This window comes from Apaloderma vittatum, unplaced genomic scaffold (genome assembly GCF_000703405.1).
Source record: "Apaloderma vittatum isolate BGI_N311 unplaced genomic scaffold, ASM70340v1 scaffold17160, whole genome shotgun sequence".
Taxonomy (NCBI): domain Eukaryota; kingdom Metazoa; phylum Chordata; class Aves; order Trogoniformes; family Trogonidae; genus Apaloderma; species Apaloderma vittatum.
In genome coordinates this window covers 166-15000 of record NW_009693035.1, presented here as the reverse complement: position 1 = coordinate 15000, position 14835 = coordinate 166, and the positions used below count along the sequence as shown (strand labels likewise).

General features: G+C 36.6%; 1 protein-coding gene across 1 annotated transcript in view; it reads right to left on the bottom strand.

Moving 5' to 3' along the window:
* PDCD6IP (programmed cell death 6 interacting protein) overlaps positions 1 to 14514 on the bottom strand; it is a gene marked incomplete at its 5' end in the record, with an annotated part of 17111 nt that extends 2597 nt beyond the window's left edge. The window contains 11 exons of the mRNA XM_009877722.1: positions 1101 to 1195; positions 2098 to 2232; positions 3535 to 3783; positions 4550 to 4719; positions 5293 to 5404; positions 5788 to 5965; positions 6628 to 6751; positions 7508 to 7730; positions 9507 to 9623; positions 11990 to 12090; positions 14361 to 14514. Of these exons, the coding sequence (XP_009876024.1) occupies positions 1101 to 1195; positions 2098 to 2232; positions 3535 to 3783; positions 4550 to 4719; positions 5293 to 5404; positions 5788 to 5965; positions 6628 to 6751; positions 7508 to 7730; positions 9507 to 9623; positions 11990 to 12090; positions 14361 to 14514 (1658 nt within the window). The remainder of the gene's footprint in view (positions 1 to 1100; positions 1196 to 2097; positions 2233 to 3534; positions 3784 to 4549; positions 4720 to 5292; positions 5405 to 5787; positions 5966 to 6627; positions 6752 to 7507; positions 7731 to 9506; positions 9624 to 11989; positions 12091 to 14360) is intronic.
* Between the last annotated feature and the right edge of the window lie 321 nt (positions 14515 to 14835).

Below are 14835 nucleotides of genomic sequence, written 5' to 3'. Positions count from 1 at the left end.
CTGAGCTAGCTCAAACTCAATTTGGAGTCTTTATCACTTCCACAGAAACAATCTTCTAGCCAACCCACTGGTTAACTGTGACTTTTATTTTCCAGTAACATCTTTATGTTCCAACTCAATACCAGGTATAGATCACCAAATTAGCGACAAGCTTTGGGATCAGAAATTATAGAATAGTCAGAACATTTAGCAACTCGAAAGCTTTCCCCAGAACCTAAGCTATGGGAAAGGATAAATTTCAGTAATTCTGACATGTAAAGAGATGTTCAAATACAGAAGCAATGTGGCATTGCTTGTAGATTGCCCTGAATTAAGGAATATTGCATGCATCTAACAAGAAGAATAATCCACTAGGCAGTCTGCAATATAATATATATCAGGGTAAGAATAACTATCCAAAAACCCTGGCCAAAATCAGAATGGCTCAGCACATGGGCTTTCAAGTTCTCTATCTTTTTACCTCCAGTGTTGGAATTACTGTATTAAACACTACTGAACACTGTCAAAACTCATCCTGTAATAGGCAATCAATATGCCTGTGGGAAAAAAATAAAAATCTCCAGTTCCAAAATCAGAAACCATCAAACATTTTCACTAAGTGAACACACAGTCCACAGTCAATATTGTTATTCTAGCTGGGGGAGCGGAGTGTTTTTCCCATCACCACACTGGGCACATGGAAGGCAAATGTACACTGAAGTAAGTATCTAATTTCTCAAGCCAAAATGACAGCAGAGGAGCAAGGTGCAAAAATCAGAAGTTCCTCAACAGAAAGGATAAGATGTATTTTTGTTCATTTACTATTTATAAAAAGCTAAACACATACAAAAAAAGTGAGAATGAAATAATTGGATGAAACTGATTTATGCTGAACCATACACAGGACAGCAGAGCAGGCCTCAGAGTAGATTTTTCCATTTATTTCTCCTATTACTTTCCTAGTTTTTCAGGGATTAGCATGAAGGCAAAAAGATAATAGCTTTAAGACACTTATTAAGCTTTTTTTTTGTTTCATCAGGTACCATAAACATATCCCCAAAGATTAATTTTTGAAAAATACTTAATTTCTACAATGCTTACACAAAATACTGAAATCTTACTTGAGCAGTTCGTCTCTTTCAGTCTTGCGGGCAAACACAATGTCACTGCATTTGTTTTGGAATTTGAGCAGGATTTCTGTCAGCTCATTGTAAAACTAGCAAAGAAAAAAAAAAAACCACAAAACCACACAACATGCTCAATCAATACTCGCAGACTCCATACTAGTATATTCCTACATATTGATCCAGTTATAGACACTGTTATTACAGTGTCCAGAATCTGCAATTCTAGTAAAATTTGCTAGTGCATTTTATTTTGCTTTTCAAAAACAAATATTAGCTTGCTGTTGTCCCATAATATACAATTTTGGGTGGTTATCTATCTCTCTCTGTGTGTGTGCCTAGCAACATAAAAACAGTTCAAGATAATTAGGAAACGTATTAAAATCAGTGCAAAAATAGATCATAACTGCTGATTAACTATTTAAAGTATATTTTTTCTTTTTAATTTTACTGCCTTCAGTCAGTTCCACATATTTCATTTCTACAAACATATAAGAGTTCTCTATTTCCATCTAGTGAGCTATCAATAAAACCAGCAAAAAATACTTAACACAAGAGCAGTAAGAGATCTGCCAGAAGTCCAGATGAAAAAAAAGCTAAATAAAGTCCTCCTCATCTCTCCTCACATATGCAGCAGTAGTACATAAACCAGAAATTTGATAAGGTGATTGAACAGCATGGGAGAACAGAAAAAAATTCCTCAGAAAAAATGGCTCATCTGGGTACTTTAGCATCAGTTACTCAGCTTCAATTAACAACTTTACCTATTTTAACACATAGGAATGCTCAGAAAAATCTTACTTTTCAGACAGGAAGAAAGAAGCATTTCACAGCTGTCAAAACAATCAAATTTCAAGCAACTAGCTGTCCTCACTTCAGTAGTAAAATTCTCAACAGCGTACCCCGCACCTAGCATGTCTGCAAAGGTTTTTATGATTTTTGATTCACGTCTCATCAAATAAAAAGTTCTTCCAAACCATCAGCATTACCATACCTTTGTGCCTTCTTTCAAATTGGCTACAAGTTCCACAAAGTTGTCATTCGCTACCGCTAAGTTCTTCAAAACTTCTTCTCTTAAATTAGATTCGTTGTTTGATTGTTTCATCTTTGAAAAATCCTGATGCGCATTCTTAAAAGAAAGGATGAAAATAAGCAGTGAAAATAATGCAAGCCAGTGCCATGTAAGATTCTGTATATTTACTTCCCCCTCCCCTTACTCACTGCTTCTATCCCTTTCTCCCAAAACTTGCCTTTCCTCACCTTATGTCCACATGTTGTACTTTTCAATACTTGCTGTCTGCCCAGTGCAGCGGCTATTTCAGAACTATAAATATCTAAATTCCCTGGCAGTAAGTATCAGCTCATTACCTGTTCCCTTCAGCTAATTCGCAAGTTTGTCTTTCACAGGCTGGGCTAATTAGGCTGTCTCCTGCACCACCCTCTATTGATATTCATAAAAATCATATGGAAAGTTAGTTTTTAAGAAGTACTACCTCAACTTAGGTTGACATTGGCAAGCTACTAAAAGGGAAGCTGAAAACTTACTGAAGGATCACCTACATCTCATTTCTTCTGGGAAAATAAACAAGAAAGCAAACTCAAAAAAAGAGTACTCTGGCTGCCAAAATCAGCCAAACTTGAACTCCAGGACATTCAAACTTCAAAATAATACCCATCAAGATTTAAGAAGCATATAATACATCTGACCATATGGTCATTTAGGAACAATTTTTGCCATTTTGGAAAAGTATCTTATTCTTGCAATCCAATGTTGTGCACAAATAGGCCCTATCATTACTCAAGCCCCTGTTGTCACTTGTCCCAACACTGAGACTTCCTCTTCTGCCAGATGTTTCAGGTACTCGTGTCTAGCGTTACTGACAAATTAAGGCTGAATTTATGAATAAACTTTGGGCAATTCTCACTGATTTTTACTTTTATGAGCTTTGCACATGCTGGAAGTCAAGCACATTGTAAATAAAAATTAGGAATAAACCAAAATGTATTTCAGAGACCCAAAATGTCTTCTAGCAGACACTAAGGACAGTTTATCTGTTATCCCAGAAAAAGGTATTAAGATGGGATGAGGGGAAAAAAAAAAAACAAACCACAAAACAAACCCCAAACCTTCGTAATGCATCAGTTAAGTTTCTTTCAAGGGCAAAGCCATCTGCAGAACTGAGCCAATAAAAGGGCCAAGAGAGTTTAATACTGGAGCTTTGGGAGAGTCTGCTAAAAAATTTCACATTTCTTTCCACTGAACACAAGAAATAGCCCTGTATTTTTCAGGGATGCAAAGGTTACAGAAATATCAACAAGCCTATGACAGAGTAACAAGGAAGACAGCAGAAAACTAAGTGCAATTTCTAAAGCACTGGTAGAATCCTTGTTCCTGATTTTAAGAGGAAGGAAGACATACAAGGTGTTGTACCTGAATGTTTTTGAGAAGTTCTTCCTGCTTTTTTAGGGACTCTTGCACTTTCTGTGTGTAACTCCCATAAATCTTGTCCAACTCCGTCACAGAGATAGCCTCCTCATTTATAGCGCCATCCTGCACAAGCGCAGTCAGGAATTTGCTGGTCATGTCGAAATTCACAGATTTCAGGTCATTTTCCAATTGCTCTCTCTCCTTCTTAACTTCATCCAGATTGGCTAGCAAAGTTCTTAAGACATTAACAACCTAGGCAATAAAAACTGCCAGAAGTTAGCAAGTTTAGAGGAATTAAGGCAACATTATTACTCATTTCCATCTCACACTCCTCACTGATGCTAGCAACACCACTGCCTGAGTGTTTATAAAACGACAAACCAGGACAAAATGCAATGAAATTAAGATCTTCAAGCACTTCTCAAGCTATGCTCTCCTCTAAATTTGCTTACATTAATAACATTGAAATACTACAAAAATTTGTAATCCTACTTTTTTAAAAAAAAAACAAACTGATCAGATACCATCTAATAGGATATTCTAAAAACAGCAGTCAAAACCACTGACTTCAAATCACTCCTACAAGAAAAATAATCAAACTGCTGTAGATTAGTCTTTACTTTCTTGGAAAGCTAGCTGGTGTAATTACCAAGTATTTTAAAATAGTGGGCAACATCTTCTACATTGCCTAATCGTCCCAAGAACAGAGCACTACACCTCCATCACCCCACATAACCAAAAAGACAACTTCTTTCCCAAATGTTAGTTAAAATCTACTTGAGTATAGTTTTGTTTCACTTTGCATGAGTAAATCCAGTCACCACAGACAGCAAGACTGGCTGACTATTATAAAAGGAGCAATCTCTGATTACTATGTTAATTCCTGGATAAACTGTGACAGAAATAAGAACAGCTGAGGATCAACTTCCAGATCAATTCACCCACGAGATTCCACATCAATTACTCCACTAGATGGACAGCACCTCTATTCAAAATAAGAGACATTTGAGTGTTTTACCTCGCTGCCTTGCAATGTTTTTGCCGGGTTGGCAGAAGGAATGGCTGCGTTGAGTTCCGACTCTGGCTTACACAGAAGGGCAATCGTGTCCCGGTGAGCCTGGTACCGCTCCTTAACTTGGCCATCTGCTTGCACAGCTCTGTTCAAAATACTGTGGTAATTGGCTCCCTCTGGTGGTACAGAAAAAAAGAAAATGGTGTTTATATAATTTCTAAACTTGTTTACCTTGAACCAGACCAGTTTTTATGCTTTTTGGCAAGTCTTCGTGCATTTTTGAGCTTGTACATTATGATTTTATTAATACTGATGTTTTCAATATCACACCTCTATTCTCCAGAAAATATATGAACAAACATTAGTTTTAAACTCCTGTAACTTTGCCAAACTAAAGCAACAGGATCAGTCCCTTGTCTGCTTTAAAACAACAGGTATTAAGTGCACGGAAGACATGTTACAGCGATGGCCCTAAGAAGTTAGACTAACTGCTAAGGAAAAAGAAACCAAAATAAAACATCAAATCAAGGAGAAAAGAACACCTTGATGGAAATAGGGCAGCAAATTATGGGCTATCACATCACCTAAACTCCAAATAATGGTGCAGATCTCTGGTATTTTAGCATAACCTCTCCTCAACTGGAGTTTTTATCTTTAAGGATAATCAGAGCACAGAAAATTACTTTAATTTACACATCAAAACCAGACATTTTGAAAGCATCCCCAGAAGCAGGAAACATGAACTTCACCTGTCCTCAAAGGCTTGTAAAGCTCGTTGGATGGCGTCCTCTGCCAGCGTTCTTTGAATTTTGTTCGCAGGTCATTGTCTGTAGCTTCTTCTTCATCTAATAACCTTAGTGACTACAATATTAAAATGTTACATGCATTATAAGCCATTCTAAACATGGAACAGCTATAAATACATAGTTAATGTAGAAGATACAGAAAATGCTTATACATCCTTTATTTGCCAAATGAATTTTATAAAAGTCAGACGTGAAAGATAAATCACACAAATTTCTTTAGAATTGTCCCCCCCAATAATTTTATAACCAAAATATTTGTAAGAACATCCACGTGTGACAGTACTGTTTCTGTATGGAACAAACACTGAAGTAGCTTATTATTTGTTTAAGTTACAAGTGTTTTGGACAATCATGCACTTTTTCCATTGCCATTTAAAGAGAAAAAGTTCAGTGACAGCATTTTAAGAATCTTTTGACATTAGCAGTTGTTGAGCTTACTTCATCTAAAATTTCTTTGTTCCTTTGTAGCAGTTCAGGCAGATCTTTGATGAGCTGATCAACAGTCTGAATGCCTCCCTGTTCAATCACGGACTTCGACTTGTTCAAAATTGACTGAGGAACGGTATCGCCAGACACGTCTTCGATAGCAGCAGGAAGATTGAGGGAAGCCAACACGCTGGAAAAGTTAACATATTAAAGAGCAACTTATTTGTAGTGTTAGATGGTTTTATCCTGTAAATAACAGTGCTATCCAAACAAAGAGAAAAAAAAAAAAAATCACACAAGGAATTATAATGGAAACAAGGTATGACAATCCTAGACAGAAATTTCAAACTGAAAACTAAGATTATTCCTAGTGTATATACCTCACCAAAAAAAAGCTTCAAAGCTTTCAACAGCTAAACCAATCCCAGTCTTCTGGGACTTAAAAAATACCGCAAACATTTTCAGTAGTGTCTATCTGGTAGATAAAGAAACAACTGACTTGAGTTACATTCCCACCTTTCAGCTTGATATTAATATTTTCATCATTATTTACCTTACTGAATGAAATCTTGAGGGAAAAAAAAAAAATCATGTGTTGAGTCACTGGTATAATTAAGCTGATCATCGGAATGAAAAAATCCTTTTAGATTAGTAGAACTGGAGTTTTCTCTGAGCAAGTGTCAGATTCCTTAAAATGAAGAAAAACTGAAGCAAATTAAAGTACTCTTCATTCTTAATATGCTTTCAAGTCTTAACATCTGCAGAAAAGCAGTTTCTTGCAGGCTGCAAGGCAACTAGTGCTTATAGGCTGTTCCGCAACATCTCTCGATAACTTTAATGAGCCACACTTACCCATTTGCCAGATTTGTGGCTTCTCTCATCTGGGCTATTGACCTGTTGACTAGATCCGCCTTCCTCTGGTTACAAATGCTCACAGATTGCTGTACTTGCAATGGAACCATCTTCTCAAACAGGTCTGCAATTAGAGTAGTTAAGTGACTCAAGTTGCACTGCGAAGGTCAAAGGACACACACACACACACACACCTTCATAGCTCTTTGGCAGAGGTTGCACCAAGAGGCTTATCCAAACAGATTAAGGTAGTCCCCACCGCTTCCCAAGACATCATAAAAAATAAACAACCTATTTCTACAGGTCTTTCGATTAGGTTTCAGTTTTTAAGATCGAAATTGATTTGAAAATAATTTAAAAGGATTATATTTAAAACAATTGTAGGATAGCAAATCAGATCTGCCTTGCAGCTTCAGTTCTAACTCTGCTACTTTAAAGGAAGAAAATGACAAAGGGAAGAGTGGATCATTTTTCAGTTTATTGGCTGTACCAGGGAGTTCTGAAATTTTTCAGCTCTATGGAAGGCCAGCAACTAGGTTAATTAAGACTATACAATTTGATACTCTTCTATCAGTGTTCCTTCTTAAATTAAAAAGGTTGTTTTAATATATAAAAATAAGGTTACTGAGAAAATGTAAGGGACGGGCACCTTGCACACAGTGATTGTCAACCTGTGATTTATTCTTCCAATACTTTTTAACAACAAGTAGTAGAACAACAAAGTGGAAAGGACAATTGCACTTCCAGAAAAAACCACTGCTGCATGCTTAATTCAATTCCAAAGCAGAACACTTGCTTTTTAGTGGTACAAATGAAACTTTGGCAGCCCCATGTTTCACAAGGTAAAAATCACCCTGTGTGCTCCACCCGCTTCGCTTACCAGTGAATTTCTGACTGAGAGGAACAACAACCGGAGTTGACTTCACAAGACTGGCTTTTCCGATGGACTCCAGATCTTTCAGGTCAGGAACTCGGTCGTGGTAAATGAAGTCATTGTCTTTTTTAGCAGCTGTAAGGGCACGGTTGATTTTGTCAACCAGATCTTTAATGTTGATATATTCATCATAACGAGAGGCCACTGTTTTCACCAAGTCTGCTGCGTGCTAAAAATAATTAAGATAGTTAAAATTAAAACAGTAACTTCTGTTTTCTCCCCTTCATACATATATACTTAAGAAAACAGACAAGTTTCCTGGTTACCCAAGTGACTACTGCCAGGACGTATGATCAATATTATTATTTCCTTAAGACAATATTATCCCTTTGATGTGTCAAAAAGGAAAACCACAATTTTACTTATTAAAAAAAACAAAAACAAAAAAAAAAAAACAAAACCCCTGTCCGTTGATTGTACCTGTTCAATCCTGATCACATTTGAGTTACTAATGTGTGGAAAAATAAAATATTAAGAAGCAGTGACAGTCAAAGTGGCATAAACCCACAATTCAAAAACTCAAATTTCTTGGAATTGTGAAGTGGAACTTGAGATGCATTAGAAGTGAAGTATATTTGAAATTTGCTGAGATTTTCTTGCCACTTTCTACTACACCATAAATCACATGAGAGTGGTTTTGGTTTGACAGAATACTACAATCTAACTAGCATTTACCAGAAACAGAGAGAACAGGTATGTGCATATATACTTTAATTTGGAACAATTTACATTATTTTCCTCCCCTCAAATTTAATTCACCTTCGTTCTAGCTTATAAAAAGGGAAATAAAAAGACATTATTACTTTATAGCAACTGCATTTTTTTAAAACTCAAAGTATACTAAGCCTCTCTTTTAGATTAATTATGGAAATAGTATTTTAGTAACTACAGAGAACAGGATTTAAATTTCATTTTACTAAATGTATTAAATGATACAGGATTTTAGTGTCTGACTACAAGTTGCTTATAAAGCAGTGTTAAAACAAGTAATAATGGAGTATTTCCCCTCAAGCTTAATTAAAAAGGAAACAAAACAAAACCCAAAATCATAGAACGGCCTAGGCTGGAAGGGACCTTAGAGATCATTTAATCCAACCTCCCTGTCATGGGCAGGGACACCTCTCAACTAGATCAGGCAACACATGGGGCCCGGGCGGGATCGAACCCACAACCTTGGTGTTATCAGCACCACGCTCTAACCGACGGAGCTAACCGGCCCCTAACTAAAAACTTCAACTACTCAGCATGAAGGGATATTTTCTGTAACACAACATGAAGAAAAATGATCCAAGTCAATAAATGCCCAACTGTAACCTTCAAAACATCAACACTGCAGTCATCAGTAAGTATCTCCACTCGCCTGTAACTCAGTAAACAGGTATTTCATGCAGATCCTACAAAGTCCGTCAAAGCAGCACTTTTTTGCCCCACCAAAGAGCAGAGGACTTGAAGGAAGCAGTTATTTTCAGCTATGTTTTCCCTACCTTACTTACATGAGAAGATCTTACTCATTACACCATCTCTGAGTCGTGCTAGATATCAGATATAGAGGCAAAAAAAGACTAAAAATACTCCTGTTTGTAAGTTTTTCAAAAATTAGTCCCATTAAAATCAAGACTACAGGAAAGGAGTTCAGTATAGACCAGGCAGAAATCTGTTATATTAGCTACACTGAGACAAGAAACCTATGCAAACATAAAGGTGCAGATTTAACACAAACAGTATCAAACCAGCCCAAAATTGTAAAAATACATTTTTAGAAAAGCTACCAAGACACCTCTCATCCTTGCAGTTGTTAATGATTCTATTTATGTGAGAAACATACTCTGTATCTTTTGAGTATGTTTCATTCTTAGTTATATGAATTTTAGAACTCTAAGCGAGTTTTCCAGGATTGTAAGCTTTCCAATTTTTTCAGAGAAGGAAAAAAAAAAAAGTTACCCACCTGCAACCTCCCAATTTCTTCACCAAATTTCTTCTGCTGTTTTGCCAGGATAGATTGATGATATTCTGCATTGGCCTGCATTATGCAGTGCTTTGCAGCCAGAACAGGGAACACCTCCTGGAAATAAAAATACTGACCAGGGGAAAGTCCAACCACAATAATCACCACAGACAACATGGGATGCAGGAAGAAAAAGGAAGAAGAAACGGAAATTAGAATCACCCAATTAATGGTTTAGATAGGTTAAAACATTAGAGGTAAATGTCAGAGACCACATGACTTTGCACGGATTGAACGCAGAGCCAGTCTTTGTTTTCCAGTCTGTGGTTGCCAAATTCTTAGTCTTCATCATTTTAGATGAACTACAACTTAAATTCAAGCCATGAAGTCAACAACATTTACTTCAAAGATTAGAATTGCATGCATATATTAGAAAGGAACAAGAACACACCCAAACATCCCCAAGACAAAGCCAAGACAAAGTGTTTTTAAAAGAAGGGAAAGAAGGAAAGACTGGTTTTGTGGGTTTTTATTTAACAAAGCAATTACACTTTAAAAAAGCAGCTGGTCCATCAGGAAAGTAACTCTAGAATTACGAAAGCAAAGAACCAATGAAGAGGACCAGTAACTATTGACAGGGAAAGCAATTCAAAAAAAGATTTTAAAAGTCATGATAAGATTTTTATATAAATGCATTTATCCTTGCACAAGTACGAATCAAGACAGGAAGAAAACATTATGCTGCAGTCCACAGTATGGGCACGATCTTTGATCACAAATTTAGCCTTACTGTTCTATTTCTCAAATGAAGGAGCACTGAAAAATCCGAGTGATGTTTTAAAGACCTCAGTATATTAAGATCTGCTTCTTCACATTTGTGGAAAATTGCTGCCCCTCCCAGAAATGAAGGATAAAAAAGAAAAAGAAATTTGGAAGAAAAAGCTATCTGGGAGGCCTTACACCTGGAGTCCAACACATCAGTTGAGCCTCTATTTCACACTCCAAAGCAAGTAACTGTTCTCAGAGCTGGTGGTAACTCATGAAAGCAGCAAACCTTATTATGTTCTTTCAGATAATCAATTGACAAATTATTGTGCAACTGGAAGAGGGAGAAAATCTGGGGCTTAGAAAGTGCCACAACAAGAAGAGGCAAAGCAATGACATTATTGTATATCCTTGCCTCTCAGAAATCAATCAAAGTGTAATGACTAAGTGAAAAATTGGCCCAATTCGTAAAATGCCACGGAAAGTGTGAGGAAACGTGTATATATAAAATAATCTATCAATTTGTAGCCAAGTAAGATATCTAAAAAGCATAAATATAAAAATATAAATAGCCAGTGACTGACCTGCAAAGGCATTTGTGTAATTTATTGCTTGAGAATAAAAATGCACAGTTTTACTGTAGTACAGTAGCCTTTACCAATACAATTCCGATCATTATCAAGCATCTATTCTGCTTTACAGACCAGAGGGTACAAAAAAAGAATTACATTATTATTTTCCCCCTAGAGGAGATAAAAGTGCCTTTAGCAAATACTTTGGCAATTATTTAACCAAGACTGTAAACAAAGTTATAGTAGCAAACATCAACCACTTTTATTTTTAATATCTTTACTGGTGATAAATGGGTTTCCTGGGGTATTTTGAGCAAATCAAGTCTATTTAACATTTCATTTTTAACAAGAAAGACCGCTGCAAGCTGGGACAGTTATTTTACAGGATTTTTAAAACAATTAATGAAAAGTAACCACAAATTACCAACAATGGATACTTCTCAGGGCCACTCATGAAAAAAGTGCTATGGAAGACAATCACCTACTTAGCTAAACATAAATTTCGTGAGTCCAACAATATCAAAAGTAAATCTTATCCAACTTTTAAAACACTGCACAAAAGGTTTTCTACTATTTTATGATTTGAATATAACCAATACATTTGATACACTGCAAGCTTGACCATTTTTGACTTGTTATATGGTATATATTCAAAGCACACTCAAAAAAATCAACGAAAGATTCTCCTGCATCTTCTAAAATCAACAGTGATCAAAGAATCAAGACTAAATTGAGATAATTTAAAATTATCAAGATTGTTTTAAGGTGGTGGAAGAGAAGGCAGGCAGGACAGAGGACACACTGACTTCCAGTAACATTTTTCATTAACAGGTAAGTGAACCACCTTACCCATGCTGTCAACATGAGAGCAAATTTCACATGAAAACAAGTCTAGAAGCCAATTAAGCCCCATTAGAAAGTGTTAGTTTGAAAAACTAATTTAGTAAGGCATTAAGTAAGAAGGCATCCCTAAATGCCATTGTAAACATTGCAAGTTCTCTTTTACAGGTTTATTTCCCTTCTATGTAGCAATACGACAGCTTTTCTTGAGGATACATTAAGCATATTTCATAAAATACACTGTAAACAATAACAGTTATTCACAGTAACAGCAGATAACAGATGATTTCCGTAAGTGTTACTAACCTTGGGCAAAGTGTCTTTATATTGACACTGTTTGTAAGCATCGCCATAGTAATCTGCAGCTTGATTGGCTAGTTTAGCTATGATACCATCTTTCATTTTATCTGGGGGAAGGGGAGGGAAAAAAAAAAACCACATAAAGAACAGTTACCATTATCATCAGTTTTTACAAGGAAACAGGCAAATTACTTCATCTCCAAACAGCAACAACTGCATTCTAAGAGTTATTGACATTATAGCTCAAAGGTGGGATCCCATACTTTTCTCTTGACATGCAGCAGCAGTTTCCATATTTCATGACTGAAGTAGAACTCTGACCACTCAGTCAGTTGTAGAAGAAATCTCTTGGCAGCTGCTGGCATTTATGCAGGATCAAGAGTGATGCTTTACCTCAGACCAAGGGCAAGCTGCCAATAAAAGCCACAATGCCACTCTTAACTCTGGCAGCTTATTCCTGGCCCTTCCTTTGTACCAGCACAAGCATTTGTGCAGCCAGAGTCAAAGATTTTAACTGAAATCTAGTCAGCAAACAGTTAATTTTCAGTGCTGGATCTGTTTTCTAGCCAAACTCCACGTCAGGACTCAAAAAAAACCCTTGCAGAACTACAAGAAGAGAGAACTGAGTTGTCCCTTCCACAGCAGTCCACACCACTGTCAGTACAGAAACACCCACTCCTCCATATAAATAACCACAGTTTCCTCCAAGCTGCATCCACTACTTCACAGCAGGGCTACTCCCTGCCTCATGTCCTCACCCTGTTCCTGAAACTAAAACTGTTGGAATAAACCCATGCGGCATCTATCTTTCACTTCTATTTATAACCACCTCTGGCCTGCACCTACAATTCAGCTTTCCAAGGCAGGCAATCGATGCAAACACCAGCCATCCACTCTAAATAGCTGCCCTTACAAACAAGTGCCCTCAGATTCAGGTGATTTTTACGTACTGATAAGCATGAGTGGGGGGTACCAGGAGATTAGGAAATCTGCAAAGTGTGGATTAACAGCCAAAATTAGATCAAAAGAATTCCCAAGAAGTCTGCTCATTCCAGTACATTCACACATCTATCTACAGCACTTCAGGCATGAGCTGTGAAGTTATTTACCTTCTATGAGGTAAATGCATTTAAGGTATGCCACAACACGCTTTTCACCGTGGAAAAGGATTTAGATGACAAATAGAGACAAAGGAGCTTTATGAGATCTAGCAACTTGTTTGCTAAAATGTTTCTGTCCAGTGCACTAAACTTTTATTAAAATCAAAACAAATAAAATCGAAATAGACCATCCTTCTAGCCCCACCTAGTGTGTGGTAGTTGCATCTTCCTTCATAGAGCTTGAGCTCTAAGAAACCAAAAAAGAAAAAAAGACGACACTGGCATATTAGCTACATTTCCATTAACAAAGGAAATGTCAGGAGTCATTTGTCCATGCAGACAGCTCAGGACAGACCTTTCACCATCAGAAGCTTTAGTTTTTACTCATACATCTTTAAACTATTGCAGCTACAATGCAAGCCTTGAAAATGGAAAAGCAAACACATGCCGACTTAGAGACACTTAAAAGAAGACATTAAGAAAAGCTCAGAAATTAAAGAATTTATCTGTAGTTATGCAGTAGAGTTAGACTGACTAATTTGCATTTTGCCAAACACTTCTATAACAAGTAAGAGAATAAGAGATTGCGTATCAAAGATAACACTTTTCCACAGGAAAGTTTTGAAGTGTATGTTCTTCAATAGTCGTATTAAAATACACAGCATTTTAACAGTTAAGGAGAGAATTCTTCATTCTACCTGACAAATTCCCATTTCTGAGACAAACAGGGCACTCTCCAGGTTAGACTGGCTCACAGAGTTCCTTTTTTAAAAACAGGAACAATCTAACAGAATTTATTTCCCCTAAACTCTTAGAAAGTTTCCTTTGTTTCCTAGCACAGTCATATCTTTCTTATTAAACTCTTACAAAATTGTTCCCCAGACAGAGGAGGAGAGGAGTAGCAGCAGGAGTGGTAAAACCCCTAATGTATCATTTATAGTTTTCTCTTCTTTTAGAGAATATCTTTTGCTCTCAGGAGCGGAAAGGAAAAAAAAAAATATAAACCAGTGAAATCCTTTGTAATAATGAAGACGAATGGGTTCAGACATAAAAAGAAAGGAAAGACAAATGGGACGACTGCATTGTCAGGTGAACCTTAAACAAGTGACATCCGGCATTTGCATTTAACAACCTGCAAGGTGGGAGGGAATCAGTAAAGGCAAAAATAAAAACCTCCAAAAGGTCCTTCACAAGCTCTTCATAACTTAAAACACTTGGAAGTCTTTTGTGGAAGATGTAACAAGCACATAAAAACACAAGCAGAAATTAAGATATACCTCTTGTAGCTTTCAAAAAAAAGACTTCTTGGGCTTGAGCCAACATAATAAGACTGAGAGTTCCAACTGTGTCTGGAGAGATGTCCACTGTAGGTTCTCGATTCAAGGCTGACAAAACCGTGTCTTTAATATGTTGAAATGCACCACTTGCAAACTAAGATAAACAATATATTACCAATCATGTCATTCACATTTTTAAACAGCTCTCTCCTACAACAATTTTTTTTAAAAAAAAAACATGCTTTTTTGCTTTTTTTTTTGTACATGGTCTCCCATTTATCATTTACCCACTGAAAAGACTTCTTGGGACTTCCTTTTCTTGAAGCCACTTACACCAACACATTTATCAAGCCAGCCTATGCCATTCTATGATTCTATGGTAAGTAAAGGTATATTGGCTACACCTAATGGGGTAAGGACATAGAAATTTTAATGCATTACACAAAGAAGAAAAATTATTACTGTACAAATTCTT